Consider the following 22,806-nt stretch of genomic DNA (forward strand, 5'->3'; position numbering starts at 1 on the left):
TTTGTTGCTGAAATTGGGCAGCGCGGTGGCACAGTGGTCAGCACTGCTGCCTCATAGCGCCAGGGACCCGGTTGGATTCCCAGCTTGAGTCACTGTCTGTGTGAAGCCTGTGCATATTCTCCCCGTGTCTGCATGGGTTTCCTCCAGCAGCTCCAGTTTCCTCCCACAGACTGAAAGACATGTTGGTTAGGTGCATTGACCATGCTAAATTCTCCCTCAGTGTACCCAGACAAGTGCCAAAGTGTGGTGACTATGGGATTTTCACAATGACTTCATTGCAGAGTTAATGTAAGCCTACTTTTGACACTAATAAATAAACTAATGGTGTTCAGTTTTTGAACACTAAGCACCAAGGAGTTAAAATGCAGGCTTCAGACATTCAATTCTGAGCTCAATTTTTGCCATTTGATTATGGAAGTTTTTATTGGTTTATGCAGCCTGGTGACTAGAATGAGATCACCAGCAATTGAATCTCGGCGTATAGTGTGAGGAATGTTAGTTTAATGGCCCTGTCAAAAGCATTAAAAGTTTTAACAATAAATGTGAAAGACAAGCTTCAGTCCTAAATTATATTAACTAAACTCATCCATATGTTCTACTCAGTGAAACATAAACTTGCATACGGTGTAAAAAAAGAATACACTGCAGATGCTGGAATTTTGCAAATGGTCTCTGTACATACGGCATTTCAAAGAATTCTCTCAAACTGCAATTGCCCGTCATAATACTACCATTGGAAAGCATTCAAAAATATGTTTATGTAAGGGAGCTTGTTCATGTTTTTCATGGGCTGTATGTTACCGAGAGAGTCATAAATAAATTGTTTTATGTCAACAGTCGTGGTAAATCATAGTGTGTCACAGTGAGAGCTACTGTGTATCTTTCAGTCTGAAATAACCATATTTTTGGACAAAACTTAATTGATAATTATTAAGTAAGATCATCATAATGCATTTGAGGAGCCCCAGTTTCTTTTTGTGACAATATTATCTTTGGAAAATAGTAATCCAACTCGAATTTCAACATATTGTACACACTACACAGTCTTGTTCTTTTTCTTGTATGGTATTCCCATGTTGTCTTTAAGGTACTTTCCTCGTGTAAGAATTTGATTTGCAGTGTGTGTGTCTGAGAAGAAGAATGAAGATTGCAATTACTTTATTAGAATTGGCCATGTGGACCAAAGATGTGCAGGTTAGGTGGATTGGCCATGCTAAATTGCCCCTGAATGTCAGCAGGACTAGTTAGGGTAAATACATGGGGTTATGGGGATCGGGCCTGAGTGGGATTGTGGTCAGTGCAGACTCGATGGGCTGAATGGCCTCCTGCACTGTAGGATTCTATCTATCTATGATTTTTCATCTCAACACACTGTTCTTTGAGATTGTCAGATACTGTCCTTGCGTGTCTCAGTAAGTTTACTCAGTTGCACAGTAGAAGCTATCCATGTCCCCATTTCTGTCCCCAGTCTTTGCTGAGGTTACCTGGTCTTATCCAGCACTTTGGATGTGCTGCCACACCTGACTTCAGAGCAGAAAGTCATTAAGAGCTTTCCCTCTGCATTATTATCCAGAGACCCCTGTGTGAACTTTGTATGGAAGTTTGATCACCGTTTGATACCTGCCATTGTTAAGAGTTTACCAGGCCTCAGAGTCAAAACCCACATTTGAATAATACCCGTGGCACTGTACCCCAACAAGAAGTCAGTACCACCTTCGGGGGGAAGAATATTGGTGAACATGTGTCAAATACAAAACACTTCAGTCCATTAATGTAGATTACCATGAATTCAATGTGTTTTTAGTTTTTACTCCAATAAGAGAGAATCTAACCACTTGCCCATGACATTCAATGGCATTACCAGCACTGAATCCTACATTATCAGCGCCCTGGGGGTGAACATTGACTAGAAACTGAACTGGACCAGCCATATAAATATTGTAGCCACAAGAGTGGGTTAGAGGTTAAACATTCACTTTCTCCACGACCAGTGCACAGTGACAGCAGAATAATCCCCCCAGTAAAATGCATTGCAACAACTCACCTAGATCCCTGCAACAACCACTTCCAAATCCACAAACTCTTCCACAAGATCAGGGCAGATGCATGTGAACGCCATCGCCTACCTGTAAGCTCCCTTCCTCGCCACACACCATCCTGACTGTTCCTTCACTGTCGAGGGTCAAAATCCTGGAACTCCCTCTCTAGGGCAGGTGTACTCTTGAGGGCAATTGGGGATGGGCAAAAAAATGCTGGCCTAGCCAATGATGCCCACGTCCCGGGAACAAGTAAATGAAAAAAACGTCATACTTAATTTTGCAAAATTGTAAAATTCAATGGCAATTCTTTGAATATGGTAAGGCAGAATTATTTCTTATTTTGGTGCTAGACTTGTGCATACTTCTGAAGCCCAGTCAATCATCAGAATAATCCGCGGCTGAACAAAAATGATAAATATCAAAAATTAATGAAGGAATTATGTGCTATTTAATTACAAGTAGAATACCACTTATGATCATTCTCATTTACCCTCCTTTCAGACACAAACTGAAACCCATGTGCCCAAGCTCTGTAAAAACTAGCTGAGCCCTAGGACATAGCCTTTTCATTATACAATGATCCAATGCTGAAGTTGGCAAATAATCCCATTTTAAGAGTAGCAAACTGGTTTTTATAAAACATTCTTGTAACATTAAAATTTAAATTGCCTTCTCTGAATGCCATATCTCGATGGAATTACCTCTCAGTAAAACTTGGGGGCAAATCTATTAGCTGGCTTATATGGCAACAAGCTGATATTCAAAAGAATTAGAGACTTGGTCACAGGGGATACATTCTGTAATTTTACATATTTAACTAAAAATATAATTTTCCTTCTCAATTATTTAAGTGTTATCAGTTAAAATTGCACATAAAATATTCTTTATATTCCGTAGAAGAAAAGCATAGTAGAGCTCTGGCCAATGAACTTGAGTGATAGACTGAAAAGTAATGGCTAATTTACGCATGAAATTTGAACATTGAAAGAACTGTACGGGATTTGGTCAACTGATCTCTACTATCAAGTTCAAGGAATGGTGCATTAAAGATCGAGCGGTTAGAATGAATTTCTGAACTTCCTTCGTTGGCAACGTCTTGGGAATGACAATGCCTACTGTTTACAGACCGAAGTCTCCACATCTGCTGAGTCACCAATCTTGACAAATCAATGGTAACATAACCATAGAATAGAATCATAGAATCACTACAGTGCAGAAGGAAGCCATTCAGCCCATCAAGCTTGCACTGACATCAATCCCACCCAGGCCCTATTCCCATAAACCCACTTATTTACCCTGCTAATCCCCCTGACACTAAGGGGTAATTTAGCCTAGCCAATCCAACTAACCTGCACATCTTTATGGGGTGGCACAGTGTTTAGCCCTGCTGCCTCACAGCGCCAGTGACCTGGGTTCAATTCCGGCCTCAGGTCACTGTGTGTGCAGAGTTTGCACGTTTTCCCCGTATCTGTGTGGGTTTCCTCTGGGTGCTCTGGTTTCCTCCCACAGTCTGAAAGACATGCTGGTTAGTAGATTGCCCATGCTAAATTGACCCTAGTGTCAGGGGATTAACAATGTAAATATGTGGGGTTATGGGAATAGGGCCTGGGTGAGATTGTGATGAGTGCAGACGTGATGGGCCAAAGGCCTCCTTTTGCACTGTAGGAATTCTATGATAAGGTAATCCTTGAACTGTAGGAGGAAACTGGAATTTGGAGTAAACCCACACAGATACAGGGAGAATGTGTAATTTCCACACAGTCACCCATGGCTGGAATCGAATCCAAGTCTCTGAACAAAGAACAGTACAGCACAGGAAACAGGCCCTTTGGCTCTCCAAGCCTGTGCCTCTCATTGGTCCAACTAGACCATTCTTTTGTATCCCTCCATTCCCAGTGTGCTGGCACTGTGAGCAAACAGTGCTAACCACTGTGCTACCATGCTGCCGGTCTGATCTTTTCTCCCAATGTAAAAAACATACTTTCCAATGATAGCCCTCCAGAGCAGGATTCCTTTCTTAGTTTGTGGAGTGCTTCCCTTGACATTTCTTCTGGGAAGCGGCTAACGTAGCCCCAAAACCGGGGTCAAATATAGGACGGTTGTAATACGTGCACATTAGTATCATTTCAAGTGGTGCATTTACCTATAGACCCAGCAGAGGATGCATTTCACTTGTTTTAAGGGTTTCGTTTAATAATATCCTTTGTTGGGTCTGCTAGCTAACTAATATTTCTAATTAAAAGTCCTTGCATTTTCCATGCTTTGGAATGTGAGCAAATCGAAAAATGATGGGAAGAACATAAAGCAAGAGCCAAGAACTAATCATTCAGCTCACCATGTAATTATTTCTATTATCCATTAACTCTGTGATCTATCATGGACTCTGGTTAATTTAAATACATGTATAGAAACAAATGTTATTTGAGAAGAACTGCTTGGAATTGGGAATTGAGCAATACGTAGGCGTGTTTGATGAATAAGAAAAACAGCTTACATAGAGAGAAAGTGTTCAAGCAAAAGTCTACAGTATAAATGAAAACCACATTTATGCTGAAGGTGCTGAGACCCCATTCTGCAGGAGCAGTGGAAGTCCCAAACTCAAAACGTTCGCCACCATTTCTGATGTGACCCATGCAGCACACACATTGACAAGACACCAGCGCTGGCATGCCATGCACATGTCAGAAGCAGAGCGGATGCCCCCAGACGAGTAGAAGAGCTGTCAAGGTTACAGTCATCCTTAATTTCTAAGCCAATTTCTAGGCCGGAGCAGAGAACAGTAGCAACATCTCACTGTTCACCATCCATCAATGACAGAGGGCCTGTATAGAAGGAGAGTGGACTTCATTGTCTTCTCACTGACCAGGAGATGGTGATTTTCCAAACTGATAGGATTCCCTGTAATGAAGGTGCAATGACATCATGGGCATGGCACTGCAGGAGCCAGACATTTAGAGGGAGATGTTCCTTAACTGCGAGGACCACTGGGGCTCCCATTGCTAGTCCAGTGACAATAACACAATACCTCTGAAAGACCCTGTGCCAGGTTCGAGCTGGACTCGCCCTGACTCCTGGCAAATGTAAGAGGCTCCATCAGGCTTAACAATACATCAAGCATCTAGGTGTGCAGCATTTTCCTGTAGGCCACCGTGGAAGTCTTCATTTGAGTCTCCACAAGCTGGACTTGTGCCCATGCCGTGCACCCCGCAGTTCCCACAGTGAGCTGGGATAAAAGCTATCCTTTTCCCTTGGCTCCACTGTGGCCCACCCTTACCTGATGACTCTACACTGCCCTCAGGTTGGTATACTGCTAGTACCTGGTGGTTGCAATCGATGGTGCGCCTTCATCAAAAGTCTGCAACAATGCTCACCCTTCATGCTGAGGCTGCAGTGACAGGCCGGGCAACAGTTCTCGGCTATCTGAAAACAAGTATAGAATGGGAGGGCAAGGGTGCGTGCAGCAAGGATGAGTACAGGTAGAAAGTCCAGGGTCATACCATCTGTAACTCGTACTTTGTGTTGATTAGCAGCATGAGAGTGAGGTGGGATTTGAAAAGGGGCATGAGGCAAGAAGATATCTCAGAATTTTCTCAGCAATGCCAGATGTGTCCTGGCCAACTGTAGGAGTCTTACCTCCATTCCATCTCCATTACCAATGCCTCCAAGTGCTACATCTGTTGCCCGTTGCTCCATTTGTTGTGTTTTTCCTTACAACCAAGCCTTTCAGAGACAATTAAAGCAGCTCGTGCTGCAAGTACCTATATAAGACAGCCTTTAAGAGGTCTTCTAGGCTACCTGGTGCACATGCTGCTGGGTCTCCTATTAAGAAGTGCAGCATGCATTGCACTGAGCTGCACACTGAAACCATTTAGAAGAGCACAAAGTTTAGGTGCCATGCACTTGCATAGGAGTAGGCATGGAATAATGATGTATCACAGTCCCAGCCTCTAGAAACGGGAGCAAACCAATTTCTCCTTCCAGAAAGTCTTTGACAAGGAGACTTGTAAAGAAGGTAAATTCACATGGGTTACTGGGTAATAGATAAAGTGGATTCAAAATTGGCTCAGTTGTAGGAGACAGAAGGTGATGACAGAAGGCTGCTTTAGTGACTGGAAGCCAGTGTCCAGTAGCGTACCACAGGGATCTGTGTTGGGCCCCCTATTATTTGCCGTTTATATAAATGACATTGATAACTATGTGGAGACGAGGATAGTAAGTTTGCGGATGACACGAAGTTTGGATGGGTGGTTAACAGTGAGGCGACGTGCCTTGGGCGACAAGAATATATAGACGGAATGGTCAAACGGGCAGATAAGTGGCAGATGGAATTTAACTCTGTAAAGTATAAGGAATAATTTGACAAGAAAGTAGTCAATGAATGGCAGGGCATCAGGAAGTTCTGTGGAACAACTGAAACCTAGATGTGTTTGTCCACAGATCTCTGAAAGCAGAAGGGCATGTTCGTAGAATGGTGAAAAAAGCATATGGGATGCTTGCCTTTAGCAATCAAGGTATCAATTACAAAAGCAGGAAAATCATGTTGGAGCTCTGTAGAACTTTAGTGAGGCCACAGCTAGAGTAATGTGTGCAGGTCGGATCACTACATTATCGGAACGATGTGATTGCACTGGAGAAGGTGCAGAGATGATTCACCAGGATGCTGCCTGGGATGGAACATTTAAGTTATAAAGTGCGGTTGCATAGGCTTGGGTTGTTTTCATTGGAGCAGAGAAATCTGAGAGGCGGCCTGATCGAGGTGTAAAGATTATGAGAGACACGGACAGAGTGGATAAGGAAATACTGTTCCCCTTAGTTGAAGGGTCAGTCATGCGGGGACACAGGTTCAAGGTGAGAGGCGGGAGTTTAGAGGAGGTGTGAGGAAAAACTTTTTTACCCACAGGATGATGTGGAATGCGTTGCCTATGAGGGTGGTAGAAGCAGGTTGCCTTGCATTCTTTAAAAGGTATCTGGATGACCACTTGGCACATCATAACATTCAGGGCTATGGGCAAAGTGCTGGCAGATGGGATTAGGTGGGAATTCAGGTGTTTGTAATGTGTTGGTGCAGACTCAATGAACCAAAGTGTCTCTTCTGCGTTGTATGATTCTATGATTCTGAGTTGCACTCCAAAAGCCGTACTAATTACAATTTTACAAATGTTAACCAATTTATTACTGCTCCCTGAATCATCATCAACAAGGTTAAATTTGGGTCTGGCCATCAACTCTTACATTTGAATAACCCAGTGTTCTGTGGAGGGGAAGGGGATATTTCAAAATATATTTATAATAAGAATTAAATAGTCTTGAATATGTGAAATCACAAGCCTCATAATTCACTTCAATTAATGTATGCTTTGTTGTTTTTGACAGTGTTGTCGCACTATAAATAGTTCAGTTAATGCTGTGCTTACAGAGTTTAGGAATAGCACACTCCACAGAATGTCCCACTATTTGCTATCAATTGTACACCATTTCAATGAGTTAAACTACATCCACTTTTAATGCAATTGGCCCTGGTTTGAAATAAATGGGCCTAACGATTAAAATTACTGAGCATTACAGCACATCTGATGATGAAATGTCTAGTTTTTGTGAGAATATACAAATCTTATGTTCCCAAATGATGCCTCTGTTTTTTACAGCTGGCAGACTTTGATTTATACGCTCTCGTCATGTGTGGGATTTAAAATGACCTTATATAGTGATTAAATTGGGTGGATCGGCCTCAACTTACAATCTCCCTTTGATTATAGTATCTATAGGAGACAAAGAACAACAGGATTCAGCAACTGCGAAACGACCGTCACTACCAGGAATTATGGAATCCCCTCTTACTTCCAAAAGGCCACGGACATCCGAAGAAACAAGTACAGAGCAGGTACATACTGAAAATCATTACTTTTCATTTTAGTTTCACAGGATAGGTTAATAATATAGAATCATAGAATCCCTACAGTGCAGAAAGAGGCCATTCGGCCCATCAGGTCTGCACCAACTCGCCGACCCAGGCTCACCACCCCTCCCTATCCCCGTAATCCCACACGTTTTACCGTGGCTAATCCATCCAATTTACACATCTTGGGACACTGCAAGGCAACTTTGAACGGCCAATCAACCTAACACGCACATCTTCAGAGCATGGGAGGAAACTGGAGCACTCAGAGGAAGCCCACACAGACACAGGGAGAACGTGCAAGCTCCACACAGTGACCCAAGGCTGGAATTGAACCCGGGTCCCTGACGCTGTGAGGCAGCAATGCTAATCACTGTGCTACCGTGCCACCCAATCTGAGTTAGCTTTTTGTTTATTTCTCCTGAGAATGTCCATGCATAAGTTCATTTTAAATCACATACAATTATTAGAAATTGCCTTTTTTTTATTTAGACATAATTCAGGAGGAGTTTCAGTGCATGATGCTTCCATTCTCGTCTGTAGCTGCTGACGGTTATGGAATGTATGATTTATCTACACTTCATCTTCCCATTCCACCTCTCCTATCTAGTGCCAGTTCATTCTTCACTTTTCAGTCTTCTTAGCCAAAGACTTATTTCCTTCAGACTGGGACATCCCATGCACTGTTATTTATGATACCTTTCTGGTGCTCATAACTGATCCAGGAGTTACATTCAATTCAAAAGGGAATTCTGGAACCTAGATATGAGAAGGAAGGATGAAGGAAACAGTCAGTGGCTTCATTAGTGCCTGAGAGGAAAGGGGGGATAAATTCCACATGGAGACCATTCATCTCATTCACAGTGGTTTAGATGGCATTAGAAGGGGAGAGAGGTGGTCATCATCCTTGGTCTGCAACGTTGAAGTATTGTGTTCCTTTTACATGCTGGCAAACTCGAAATGCATATCCGGTATTTTGTGATTTTAATGGCAGTTCCCTGTATTTTCATTCTTTTGCCCTGGCAAACCAGTCTGCAACGTTCCTACACAGGATATTATAATGCAGTTCGTTCATGAAGTTAGGCATCAAGTCAAAGATTCCCTTAGTTTGATTTAGTGCTTCAAATAGACCTGTGAGGTTCCATGCCACTATATGAGAGAAGGCAATTGACATCCCAGTCAATCCTAGTTGAAGATCCGTGAGCATAGTGCTGGCAAAGGACTGGACCTCGATGTAAGTTAAGAGACAAACAGCAGAGAGCTTTGGATGATTTCAGGTTTATGGAGAATAATGCGGGAGGCCAGCCAGAGATGTGTTCATATAATCCCTACAGTGCAGAAGGCAACCGTTTGTGTCCGCATTGACTCTGACAAGAGTATCTTAACAAGGCCCCCTACTCCACCCTATCCCCATAGCCCGATGTATTTATCCCACTAATCCCCCTAACCTACACATCTCTGGACACTAAGGGGTAACTTAGCATGGCTAATCCACCTAACCTGCACATCTTTGGACTGTGGGACGAAACCAGAGCAGCCGGAGGAAACCCATGCAGACACGGGGAGAATGTGCAGACTCCACACAGATAGTCACCTAAGGTTGGAATCGAACCCAGGTCCTTACTACTGAGATTAGCAGTGCTAATCACACTGCAACCATGCATTGGAATAGTCAAGTGTAGAGGTAATCTTCATCGGACTCAAGTACCCTACTAAGTAGCCAGAAGCTGTAGCTCTGGTCCTCTGCTCCCCAGAGCAGCTCAGGTAACAGCAGGCCCATATATAAGCTTGAGCAATGCCTTGTGTGCAAACTTCAATCAACTGGGGAAGGAACAGAAGGAAGACGAGAGAATTGGAAAGTGTGAGAGATTTATGGGTTGGATATTCTTTCCTGTGGAACTGTAGCATGAGTAAGGGCCTTCAGAAATGGAGGAAAGAAATGGCAGTTTTACAAAGGGTAAGGCACAATAGCACTTAATTGAGAAATAATTTTTTAAAACTCTGGGTGATGCAGTAATTGGTGTGCGAATACGTTCTGCCATGAGGCAGAAAAAAAAACTGGACGTTTCCCAATAGGAAAGGGTCTTTGGTTTCTCTCATATTCTTATGGGAAGCCTTAAATGAGCACTGTTTATTTTTGCAGGGGAACAATTTATTCGCTGACCCCCCCCCCCCCCTCCCCCCCCCCCACCCCTCTTTCTGTACAAGATTGCTGGATGAAACTGCACTCGTTGGGGGAGGGGATGTTGGGGTAGGTGGGGGAGGGATTAGAAAAGGGAAAGTATTTAAATTTAGGATTTCAGGAGGAGGATTTCGATAAAGCTCTTTTGAGGAGAAACCAAGATATTAGACATCTCTCGTCACGCGAGCTATTTGCACATACTTGTCATAATGTTAAAAAGTTTTAAGCGTTTTTTTTTCCTCTTCCCTCCCGCCAGATGTATCAATGTCCATACTGCAAGTACAGCAACACTGATGTAAACCGCATCAGGATGCATGTGTTATCCCAACATTCTGTGCAGCCCATGCTGCGCTGCCCTCTCTGTCAAGACATGCTGAATAACAAGATCCATCTCCAGTTACACCTGACTCACTTGCACAGTGTGGCACCCGACTGCGTTGAAAAACTCATTGTGGCGGTAAGTGTCCAACCCAATATACACAGCCCCAATTACATATGACTTCAAATGCTCTCTTCCTGTCTCACTCCTCCCAGGAGAGTTGTACTTCTCAACAATCAGCCTGCATTACTATGTTTATTTAGTGTGGTGAGTTGCAATAATAAATCTTTGAAACATAAAGCTTTAATAGCAACAGCGGAAATCTAAACTATAAGATACATTTCACTCTTTGGTGTTGTGGAGTAGAAATGTGGAGATGTTCCCATTATCTGTAATAACTAAAGGGTTTGCCGTAATGCAACACCCACATTATTCAATATCCAATGTTTCAGACATGCATTTTTCCATTAACCTGTGTTTCAACTCTAGAATCAGGAAGATTCAGGGCATAAAAGGAGATGAAAGGTGCCCCTGACCAGTGCTATCTTATGTCCGTGCTTAATTGGCCAGGGCAGGAAGTTCCACCTCAACATTAATTTGATTAGCAGAGTACTTCAGTCAGTCATAAATGGCAACAAAAGAGACAATTTCAGATTACTGTGATTGTCCGAACTTATCTGTCAATTTCATCTTAACAACAAGGAGGTTTAAGAGTATTAGCAGTAAAGAGAGGAAGTCGGAGCTTCAGTGTGAGTGACTGCAGAGCTTCTAATGTAGTGAGGATTGTTGGCAGTCCCCTATCTTCAGGTCTACATGTATCTTTCATTAACTTAATGCAGAACTCATTCTCTTACTAATACTGTGAGGGAATATGACACAGTCGACATAGAGGTTTAACAAAAGAGTTACAAAATCTGATCGGATTTTTTGTTTGTCCCTTTGAAAAAGCATAAATTCGCTATGAATCACTTTATAGTTTTTGTCGCTGAATTTGTTAGCTAACTGCAAGATGGGGTTTCTGTACAGTGACATTTTTATGATGCCCCAGCCCCTAAAGGACGTTGGGCACGTGTGGAAACTTGGGTAGTTGGCTCTTCAAGCTTTGAACATGTTGGTGTTAAGTAACTTCCTTTACATAACTAGCTGGTTTTTCAAGAGCGTACAGGGTACTGTAGCGATGATCCGCAAAATTTCTCATTGGGCTTTGTGCAGTTATTGTGGAATAATCAGTGAAGTGCTCCTGCAGCAATGACTGGAAGTGCAAGAGCCTTGGACGGAATGAGTGGGCTTTGTAAACAAAAGACTAAGGTACATGATCATATGGTGTCTCTCAGACTAATTGTGTAGTGAAGTTTAAGAACTAATGCAAAGTGACAAAATAATGAGAAATCTTGTCCATGCTTCTGAAGGCAATTGGATTAGTCGTGAGGCTGGCATTATGGAGTTTAAAAGGTGTTGCATATGTGCAACATGTACTTTGAACCAAAAGGAAAATGCTAAATAAATGCATAAAAGGGATTCTGGGCTCATAAAAGGGAAGCCCTGCTCTTCTGAAGCACAGTAAGTGACCGCTTAATTCAGAAAATACATTTTGCCATTACAGCTTGATGCAGCATTGTATTTGCCAAATGAAGGAAAAAGTAGCTTAGCTGATGATTTGGCAGTCAGTTTTTCAGAGCCTGTAATGTGGTCGTTGTTATGGTTACTGTTTCCTGCTTACGCTGCAGAGCTCCCAGCATTACTAGAGTCTTCAGCAACTCCTTTTAATGAAAGTATGCAGTACACTTAATCCACTTGCCTGCATGCGAGCTCTCAGATGACATCCCTGAACCACACATGACATGGTTAGAATGTTTCGTTTTTTTTAATGAGAATAATGCAAACCTTCTGGGAGCTTATTTTTCCCCGCTTTGCTGCTCACTTAATAATACTGAAGATTATGCATTGTAGACATTTTCAGTATCAATATTAGGAAAAAATGAACACGATACAAAAATGATGAGAGTAGGTCCTTTTATGATAATGCACTTAGTTGAAGAATGCTAATTCATTCCTGATTGTGATTCTGAGACATGATAGATATTGTGGATTTCCTTTCTTCTGTAAAACATTTTGGCTTTTGATAATATTATTATTCAAAATATTATTACTGTCTTTACCTTCGAAATACAAGTTCAGTGCATCTGAAAACTAGAGTATTTCTCCATGAAATATATACACCTTTTAGCCTGAGGCCACTCATAATGCAAGGATACTTGTATGAATGCATCAGCATCTGGAAGGAACAGCCAAAGCGCACGCCCTTGAGCTGCATAATGCACCATGCGCCCGAAATTGAAGTACAGCTGAAATTTTTACTTGCTAAACGTGAAATGTTTGAGTGCCTCTCTGCAAGGTTCACCTCTTTTGTGCAACTGTGTTGGCGACACCCAGCTTGCAACATGTGTGACTCTTGTGCAGCTAGCCACAACCCCCAAGGAGAGTGTTCCAGCTTCGTTGAGACCAGTGGCCGGAAAGACCTCGCATATAAGAATGGATCAGCCCAGCCACCTTCCTTGTGAAATCTGGCAAGTCCAGTTGGTGTTGCCACTGCCGGCAGCCTGATCATCCTCGGGACGTCGGAAAGTAGTGCTTATCGTATGAGATTGGGTCCTTTGGCTGGTTTGTTTGAAAGCTGTGCAGTTTTGGTGCCACATATTTTCATGAAGTCACTGTGACACAGCAACAATAGGGAATTGTTGGCAACGCTTAAGCAACATGAAAGAATAATAGGTTGGTCACAGTTTATGGAGTGAGCAGCTGAAAAACTGGCGACACGTGTCACGATCTACAATACCCGCGTTGAGGTTCTGCTGCTACATTTTCCAGAACTTAAAACAGGAATGTTGTGGTGTCATAACGGGGCCCAATAAATCGGCAACTGAGCAACAGATTAATTTTTCTAAGATTATTAATTTTTAATCACACTGCAAATTAAATATGTGTGGCAGATCAGCAGCATTGATATCTCAGTTCACAGACCTAGACTTCAAATCACACGGGGCTCTCCACGGGAAAATCTATAAACCTGCAGCAAGTCATCTGAGGAGCAGAGGGGAACTTGCCAGTCACTGATCATTTCCCGCACCACTTAAGCATGCTTCATCTGAGTTTACCTAGGGTGCCCACTGGCAGCAATTGAAGATTCCTCTGTGCCAACCTTTCCAACGGAGCACAGAGCAGATGCTAACATTCGTGAAAAGATACATTGATTAGGTAAAATGTTTAGATGTTTTGTGAATTCCAGCTATGATTGATTAGCCCAAGTAGACTTAGTTTGCCCTACTTCTCCGAACTGAGGGGGTTCTAAAAGAATTATGAGTTTAACATATGAACATAGAAATTAGGGGCCACGGCCCCTCAAACGTGCTGCACCATTCAATAGGATCATGCTTGACCTGACTGCAACCTCAACTTCACCTTCCTGTCTACCCACTATATCCTTCCACCCTCTTGCTTATCAAACGTACCTCTAGCTCTGCCTTAAAAATGTTCAGAGTCTCCTTTCACTACATTCTGAGGAAGAGCGTTCCAAAGACTCGGTGTCCTCTGAGAGAAAGAAAATTCTCCTCACCTCTGCCCTAAATGGGTGACCCTTAATTTCTAAAGCGGTGACCGCTAGTTCTGGAACTAACCATCAGCCTGTTTTAAATATCCCTACTTTGAAGCAGCTTTTACAGTACAATTATATGGTTGGAATTCTCCGGTCTCGCATGCACTGCTACTGCAGTCAGCGAGGCCGGAGAATTTGACGGTCAGCCAGATTTCTATTCACTGCAGCAGGACTGGAAAATCCCATGCAGGCGAGGTCAGAGAATTCCAGCCTGTGTGTGTATTCATGATCACTTAATCCCCTTATTTACATGACTGCTCTTATGAAGCTAATACTTTAGGTTTTTGAAAGCTTTATGAAGAGACGTTGTTTCTTTATGCACTGTGCATAAAGGTGTTCTTTTGTCTGCCTAACTCAACTGCAGGTAATGAAGATGATCATGCTTCATTAAACAGGAGCCCTGTGAGATGACAGCCATTTTGAACTATGTTTGCCAATTAAATCATCTAAATTAAAAGTGACCTTGGGATTTCTCTGGTAGTTACTAGCTGATAGCTAAAGACACATTCTGCCCCCACCGCCGCCACCACCCCCCCACCCCCAAGTAAATCAACTTCAAAATGGAAATGAGTGTGGGAGGAATACTTGGGAAGAAAGAAGTGCTTAACCTCTTCCAGTCCAAATCTCTCTCGAGAATGAGGATATTGTATACTGGATGTTAATTGTGGGATTTGCAGTATGGGTTTGTTTTATTTATCATTTAATTGATCATTAAATCCAGTAATGCACACAAAAACCCTGCCAAGAATTGATTTACAGGAACAGTTTCCTGTGTTAGGTTGGTTCACCTAGATTGTAATTCAAAAAAAATTGTCTTTATGAAATGCTGAAACCTTCCTGTTAAGTTGCAGTATTGTTCTGATAACATTCTTTCAGATATTGGAGCAGTTCTAGCCATTAAAGGCTTGGCAATATGTGTATCCTCTTCTGTTTCAATATATACATTAATAAATAACTAAAATAAAGTAAGCTTCAGTACTAATGAGGGAACTCTAATCTTGCAGAGATTTCATTACAGAATTGAATTCATCCAGGTTAAAAGATATAAATCTCTTCAATAACATAATGAGTCTGTGTTTCTGGTGGGGACCTTTGCTCACTGGACAGTGACAAATGGAGAGTTTGGGCTCACATAGCAAACTATTGTCTGACCAAACTCTCACCCATGCACACCAAATTACCAGATTCATTAAGGTATGCTGCCAGCACTGCACTTTCAATTCTCCCACCCGAATGCCTTTGAATTTTTACAAACAGACAACATTTTACTTCAGTTTAGGTTTGAGATGCGGGTGTTGCTGGCAGCCTAGCCTTTAGTGCCCTCACACCTTTGTCCTTTAAGCAGTAGTGTACGTGCCTACGGTGAAGGTATTTCCACAATGCTTTTAAGTCAGATGTTCCAGGATTTTGACCCAGTGCCAAGAAGGAACAGCAGTGTATGTTCATATCAAGATGGCGTGTGACTTGGAGGGGAAACTGGCAGATGATAGTGCTCACATATGTTTGCTTTGTCCATTTCTCAGTGGTGGAGATCACTGTTTTGGGAGGTATTGTTAAAGAGACCTTGGTGAGTTGCAGGACTGCATCCTGTAGATTGTACAAATTTGAGTGTAAGAAATAGGCCATAGAACCCACCATTCAATCATATTACAGCTGATCACAAACAGAGTTGTACTTTCCTGTTGATCTCCATATCCCTTGATTCCCTGTAGCCTCATTACCACTTCAGCTATATTGTATCAGTGTTGGAGTGAATGGTTGCTTTGGCCAATCATATAAATGCCAATTGAGCAGGTTATTTTGCGCTGAATGACATTGATTGTCTTGAGTGTTGTTGCAGTTGTACCCAGACGAGTGGGTAAGGCAATATTCCATTGTACTTTTAATTACTACTTTGTAAATGATGGAAAGGTTTTGGGGAGTCAGAAATTGAAACATTCGCCATAGGTCTTGAATGTCAGACCGACTGTAAATAAATGGCCATTCTCCCTGGATTCTGATGGTGCTTGTAATGGGAATGCCACTGAATGTCATGGGGAGGTGGTTAAGGCTTTCTCTGACTAGAGATGGGTATTATCTGACACTCATGCAGCAGTAAGATTACTTGTGACTTAACTGCCCAAACCTGGACATCATTCTTCCAGCAGGTATTTTCTGCCTTATTATTTGAGGAATTACAAATGGTGTTGAACATTCGATCATCAGTGAATAGCCACAGTTCTGACTTGATGATGTCGAGAATACAATTGATAAAGCAGCTGAAGATAGTTGAACCTAGAATGCTGTCTCGAGGAGTTCCTATGGCGAATTCCTGGGGCTAAGATGGTTGGCCTCTCACAATCACAACTTTTGTTTCTTTTGTAGCGGGTATGACTCCAGTCAGTGGAGCATTTGCCCCTGATCTCCACTGATTGAATGCTGTCTTGATGTCAAGACAATCACTCTTATCTTGCCTCAGGGCTTCAACAATTCAATCCAGAGCCTAGTTTTGTGCTATGTTTATTAACAAAAGCAATGAATTGCCACATACACTGGTGGTTCAGAGTGGTAATGCTTGGCCATTGTGGAGTTGAGCCATTCTAGCTAGGAATATCCTTGGTTTGACCTGTGGTTTTCAGTTGGAGTTTGACAATTGATGTCAGCATTTCTGGATGAAAAGATGAAAACGATATCCAGGTTTCTATTCTTGATCTCTATTCAGTGAGCCCTGCTGGAAAGTGTGTGTGTGGAGATGACTGACGTGTGTGTAGAGATGCTAAATGAGGATAAGATCGGCTATGATGTCCTGCGCGATTAGGAAGTTTGTTGCAACCCAGAATAGGAGAAATAGTCACGTTTGCAAGTTGCTTGAGAATTGCCTATATTCCTGGATTCAGATTGCATCAAGTTTCACTGGATAAAAGCAAACTACTGTAGATGCTGGAAGCTTTGACAAAGGGTCATCTGGACACGAAATGTCAGCTCTTTTCCCTCCTTACAGACGCTGCCAGACCTGCTGAGATTTTCCAGCATTTTTCTCTTTTGGTTGTGTCAAGCCTCAGCTTCTTCATGAAAAGGGGAGAGATGTATTGAACTGATATTTCCCCTGGGAACAGGATCCCTTTAGACCATAGGTTTACAAGGGAGATGTAGGTCTCCCCTGTAAATTTACCAGCCTCCTTTCATTGAGTAAATACCATTAAAATAATGTAATTCTGAACTTGATGCACTTGTTTTCACATTCATTTGTTGAGTTTAATGTAAACAAGGTATGTGGATAATATAAGTCTGCTCAAAATGGTGTTCTGGCAGGTTCATTTTTGTCGGGCAGTGTATATTTTCTCAATTTCATGCCAAAAATACAAGCATGGCCATTCAGGTTAAGTTGCAAGTAAGATTAATTTGATTTTTAAAAAATTGATAGCAATGTATAATCACCATGAGAAATAGGAAAACCCCAAGAGCCCAATTTTAACCCCTTTCAGTCCAGTTAGAATGGATCAAGTGAGTGGCTAAAAAGCAAAAATTCATTTGCTGTCCCATTTTAAGTCAAGGGTTAATTTGGCGACAGATGTATCTGCTCAGAACCAACAAGTACCTCATTATTAAATACACGAAGAGACTGTGGGATAGGATTTTCCTGCTGCACTAGCCCCAAAGATGGAAAATCCCACCCAAGTTCAACAAATCGTTGCATTGTTGGCCACCCCCCCCCCCCCCCCCCCCCACCCCCACCTCCACACGCCCCACTTTCCCTGCACACTACGATTCCCGGGCTGGGCAGGACAGGAGAGCTCCACACCGTATGTTGTAATTAATGCCCCATTCTCATTTTAACTGTGTAGGTCAGAAATCCTGCCCAGCCATAAATCCACTGAGTGAAAACTTTTGGGACGAGCATCATAGACTGGCTGAGACGATTGGAAGCAACATTTAAAAGAGCAATCACCTGAGGTGTTAAGGTCCCTGTGCCATTGTGGTCAGTTCATTTTCAAGGTAGTTCCGACCTTGGCCATTGCTTCTTTCTAATTTTCCCCTTGCTTGCCTTGATTAACGTGGGGTGGCACAGTGCCACAGTGTTTAGCACCCAGGTTCGATTCCAGCCTCGGGTCACCATCTGTGTACATAAGAACATAAGAACATAAGAAATAGGAGCAGGAGTAGGCCATCTAGCCCTTCGAGCCTGCCCCGCCATTCAATAAGATCATGGCTGATCTGTCGTGGCTCAGTTCCACTTTCCCGCCCTCTCCCCATAACCCTTAATCCCCTCTCTTATCAAGAACCCATCAACCCGCTTCTTAAAAATATTTAGCGAGGCAGCCTCCACCACTTCAACGGGCAGAGAATTCCAGAGATTCACCACCCTTTGAGTGAAGAAGTTCCTCCTCAACTCCGTTCTAAACCGCCTCCCCTTTGTCTTGAGGCTGTGCCCCCTAGTCCTACTGTCTTTTTTGAGCGGGAAGAGTCTCTCCACCTCTATCCTATCCATCCCATTCATCATCTTATACGTCTCAATGAGATCTCCCCTCATTCTTCTAAACTCTAACGAGTACAAGCCCAGTTTATTCAGCCTCTCCTCATAGCTCAATCCCCTCAACTCCGGTATCAGCCTAGTAAACCTCCTCTGCACTCCCTCCAGGGCTAAAATATCCTTGCACAGGTGCAGCGCCCAAAACTGCACACAGTACTCCAGCTGCGGCCTCACCAATGCCCTATACAGCTGCAGCAAGACCTCCCTACTTTTGTATTCAATCCCCCTCGCTATGAAGATTTTGCACATTCTTCCCGTGACTGCGTGGGTTTCCTCCAGGTGCTCCGGTTTCCTCCCACAGTCCCAAGTGCGAGTTAGGTTGATTGGCCATGCTAAATTAACCCTTAGTGTCAGGGTAAATACATGGGGTTACGGGGTTAGGGCCTGGGTGGGATCGTTGTTGGTGTGGTCTCAATGGATGAATGGCCGCCTTCTGCACTGTAGGGATTTTATGATATTTACTGTGGGTGTTATTATTGATTCATTTCTTTTTGAGTGGGCACAAATTTAAAGGAGCAGGAGCAGCAATCAGATGGGCCTGTTGGAGCATTGCAAGTGAGAGGAGCAACTCTATAAAGGCTTTAGCCAGGTGGCAGTGTCTATCAGACTGTATTTGGTTTCTTGGATATTCTCGATGAGTGCAATGCTGGAGGATGGTGTGTTTTGCAGCATCATAGAATGGTCTCAGTATAGAAGACAAATCAACCCATTGAATCTGCTCTGGCTTTCTGAAAGAGCATGTGATCCCATGATCTCCTAACCTGCTGCTCACAAATTCATTAAGCGGCCCGCCAAAGACCCCCTTTGCCAGAGCAAGTCACTTCCTAATGGACACCAGCACACAGATTGACGGACTTCCCACGTGTCCTGGGAATGATAGACTGTCTCATGGAACCCAAGGCTGAATCGTGAGCCTTTGAGAACTGGAGGGACTTCCACTCCTCGATGTCCAATTGTGTGCAATCATACAAACCTGTGCCCCTTTTCCTGGCATTTGGCAGGATACCTGAATCCTCTGGCACTCACCTATTCCCTTTGGGGTGCTTTGATCCACCCAGGATGATCAGAAGGTGGCTACAAGGAGATGTGATGCCTGCACATTGTGGATGAGACTTCCTTCACAACTCTGCCACACCTGATTGGCTCGGATACATTCACAGTCACAGGCTGATCAGAAGCTTGTCAGTTGCCTTGTAAAGCTAAGATTTAGATTGCCCTTAGGGTTCTGTGCACTGTGGCTCAGTTAAAGTGGATCACATCTGACGAACCTGGCAACGTAAAGAGTGTTGGAGTCCCAGGAGCGACAGGAAAGATCAACGGACAGGATAGATTTGGATAAAGGCAAATGAGAACAACAAGGCATGGGGCAGAACAATATGCTGCAGGCAGGCAGGCCAGGGAGTAGATTTCAAAACAGGACTTTCAAACACTTCCCCAATCCCCTTCCCTGAAAAGTGACAACAGACGCCTCAGTGTAGATTGTTCTTGTTCCCTTTTTGCCACCCTTTTGATTCTGTTGCACATGTAGAGACTGTTCAGGTGCTTGTGGCCAGTGACGCTGTGCTGCAGGCAACAGAACCTTGGTTTCTGGCAGGACACTCTCGCTCAGCTGCCTTTCTGGCCCAGTGATTTACACTGACAGGTGGTAAAGGAGCAGATGCACTGACATCCTGAGAGTGGGCAGTATCACTGTTCCCGTTGGACCATTGCTATTTCCACTGGGGCTGCAGTTCAACACTCCCACTAATCTCACCAGTTTATTGCCAGTGATGCAAAGATTCCCAAGCTGAAGCATCTCCCCTTATTACAGGCACCCATTGCATGCAATCTCTGTTAGGTGGCACAGTGATTAGCACCGTTGCCTCAAAGCGGCAGAGATCCGGGTTTGATTCTCGGTTTGGGTCACTGTCTGTGCGGTGTCTGTACATTCTCCCCGTGTTTGTGTGGTTTCCCCAGATGCTCCGGTTTCCTCCCACAGTCCGAAAGATGTGCTGGGTAGGTGCACTGGCAATGCTAAATTCTCCCTATGTACCCAAACAGGTGCCAGAGTGTGGTGACTAGCGGATTTTCACAGAAACTTCATTGCAGTATTAATACAAGCCTACTTGTGATGCTAATAAAATAAACCATAAACTTGATGAGGGGCATGTGTGGGGCAATGGCCTCATGATATTATCACTGGACTATTAATCCTGAAACTCAGCTAATGTTCTAGGGACTTCGGTTCGAATCCTGCCACAGCAAATGGAAGAATTTGAATTCAATAAAAATTATCCGGAATTAAAAATTGACTGATGACCATGAAACCATTATCGATTGTGGGAAAAACCCACCTGGTTCACTAATGTCCTTCAGGAAAGGAAATCTGCCACCCTTAACGGGGCTCGGCCTACATGTGACTCCAGATCCACGACAATGTGGTAGACTCTCAACTGCCCTCCAAGAACAACCAGGGATGGGCAATAAATGCTGGCCAGCCAGCGATGCCCACGTCCCACGAATGAATGAAAAAAAAATGGAAAAAATATGACACAGTGTAATAATTTAATTCCCCAGTCGTATTTCTATAGCTACCCTCTGCCTTCATTATTTTAAACTTCTCCAAATTCAGCATTTCAATCTCTGTTGACAAATGGCTGATCGGTCTTTAGATATTGCTTTGCAAAAGGGTTAATGACTGTAAAATGTGCCCTCTGATTAAAATGCAGAGTAGCAAGAGAACTTGATTATTATTTTTCAACAGTTAATTGAATGAAAGTGAAGGCAAGCACTGTGCAGCCACACTGCTTTCTCTAAACTTAATCACTGATTATGATTAAATAGGCTCTGTGTAATAACAGAGTTGATGAATTTTTGTCTGTTCTTGCTGTCATTCACACATGATTGACTTTCACCTTTCAAGTACAAAAGTCATTTTTTGCCTCATGGCAGCTAAAGCTTACATTCTAATTTCAATATTGCATTAGAATATCCAAATATTATTTTTCCAACTGGTCTTCACTTGCAGTTTGAGAGACCATTATTATTCAACGAATCTTTAAGTGTTTGCCCCTTGTGCGGTTATCTCACTCATCTGTTTAGGCCAGAAAACTTACCTTTGCTTTGTGTTACCAATTTGTGTAGTTAATGACTTTTGTATTGCAGAAGTTGATGTTTTATTACCATGTAAATAAGTGTTGTAGAGGTTTACTTTTGCACAGATGATGCTTATATATTGGATTGCTACTAGGATAATACTCTCCTATCTTGACACTCAAAATTTCTTAGAACTGTTAAGCTTGCTGATGCAATAGACCCATCCTTCTTTGCCACAATAATGTTGTATACACTGTTGTTACATTTGTCGGCGATATATATCTGAAAGGAATCAACATGCAGCTTTTGCCTGAGAAATTCAAATTTTCTGAGCAGATTGCATCGCCAATCGTCAGAACCCCTTAGCCCCCACAGTGCCATTGGCATGTGCGAATGAAGGATATTGTCTCAGAGAAGTTGTTAAATACCCCACTATGTGGCATCTAATCCTAAACCTATCTGCCACATATTTCAGCAGCTGGCAATGAGCGTCTCCAATGTCTTCATTGGATACTCATAAGGCATACTGGTTGCTGAGCAGAAGGCAGCCCCCAATCTTATTGCTGCCAGTACGTTGCTGAACATAGTGCATCTCTGTTGGTCAGTTTGTAGAGTGCTTGTGCTATGAAAGCTATTAGTTCAGTATTCAGCATATTATGTATAAAGAATTAAAAATGCTTGCACCTAAACAGCAAGGGAGGGGAGGCGATGGTCTAATCTTATTATTACTAAACTATTAATCCAGAAACCCAGCAAATGTTCTGGGGACCTGGGTTCAAATTCCATCACGGCAGATGGTTGTATTTGAATTCAATAAAAACAATCTAGAATTAAGAATCTAATGATGACCGTGAAACCATTGTCGGAAAAACTCATTTGGTTCACTAATATCCTTCAGGGAAGGAAATCTGCCATCTTTACCTGATCTGGCCTACATGTGACTCCAGGGACACAGCAATGTGGTTGACTCTTAACTGCCCTCTGAACTGGCCGTGCAAGCCACTCAGTTCAAGGGCAACTAGGGATGGGCGACAAATGCTGGCCCAGCCAGTGACGTCCGTGAAGATGAGTGAATAAAGAAAGAACCTCTCCTCACCATGGGAAAGCTCAAAATGCTTTGCAGTGAAGAATTA

The 22,806-nt window shown here is 42.9% G+C and overlaps 1 protein-coding gene across 3 annotated transcripts in view; it reads left to right on the forward strand.

The window, feature by feature from the left end:
• zfhx3b (zinc finger homeobox 3b) overlaps positions 1-22,806 on the forward strand; it is a 462,160-nt gene that overhangs the window by 420,501 nt on the left and 18,853 nt on the right. For all 3 annotated transcript variants that reach the window (XM_080186784.1, XM_080186783.1, XM_080186785.1), the window contains exons 6-7: positions 7,796-7,920; positions 10,374-10,574. In XM_080186784.1, coding sequence (XP_080042910.1) covers positions 7,796-7,920; positions 10,374-10,574 — 326 coding nt within the window. The remainder of the gene's footprint in view (positions 1-7,795; positions 7,921-10,373; positions 10,575-22,806) is intronic.

Source organism: Carcharhinus amblyrhynchos, chromosome 4 (assembly GCF_965287045.1).
Source record: "Carcharhinus amblyrhynchos chromosome 4, sCarAmb.v2.hapA, whole genome shotgun sequence".
NCBI classification, from domain to species: domain Eukaryota; kingdom Metazoa; phylum Chordata; class Chondrichthyes; order Carcharhiniformes; family Carcharhinidae; genus Carcharhinus; species Carcharhinus amblyrhynchos.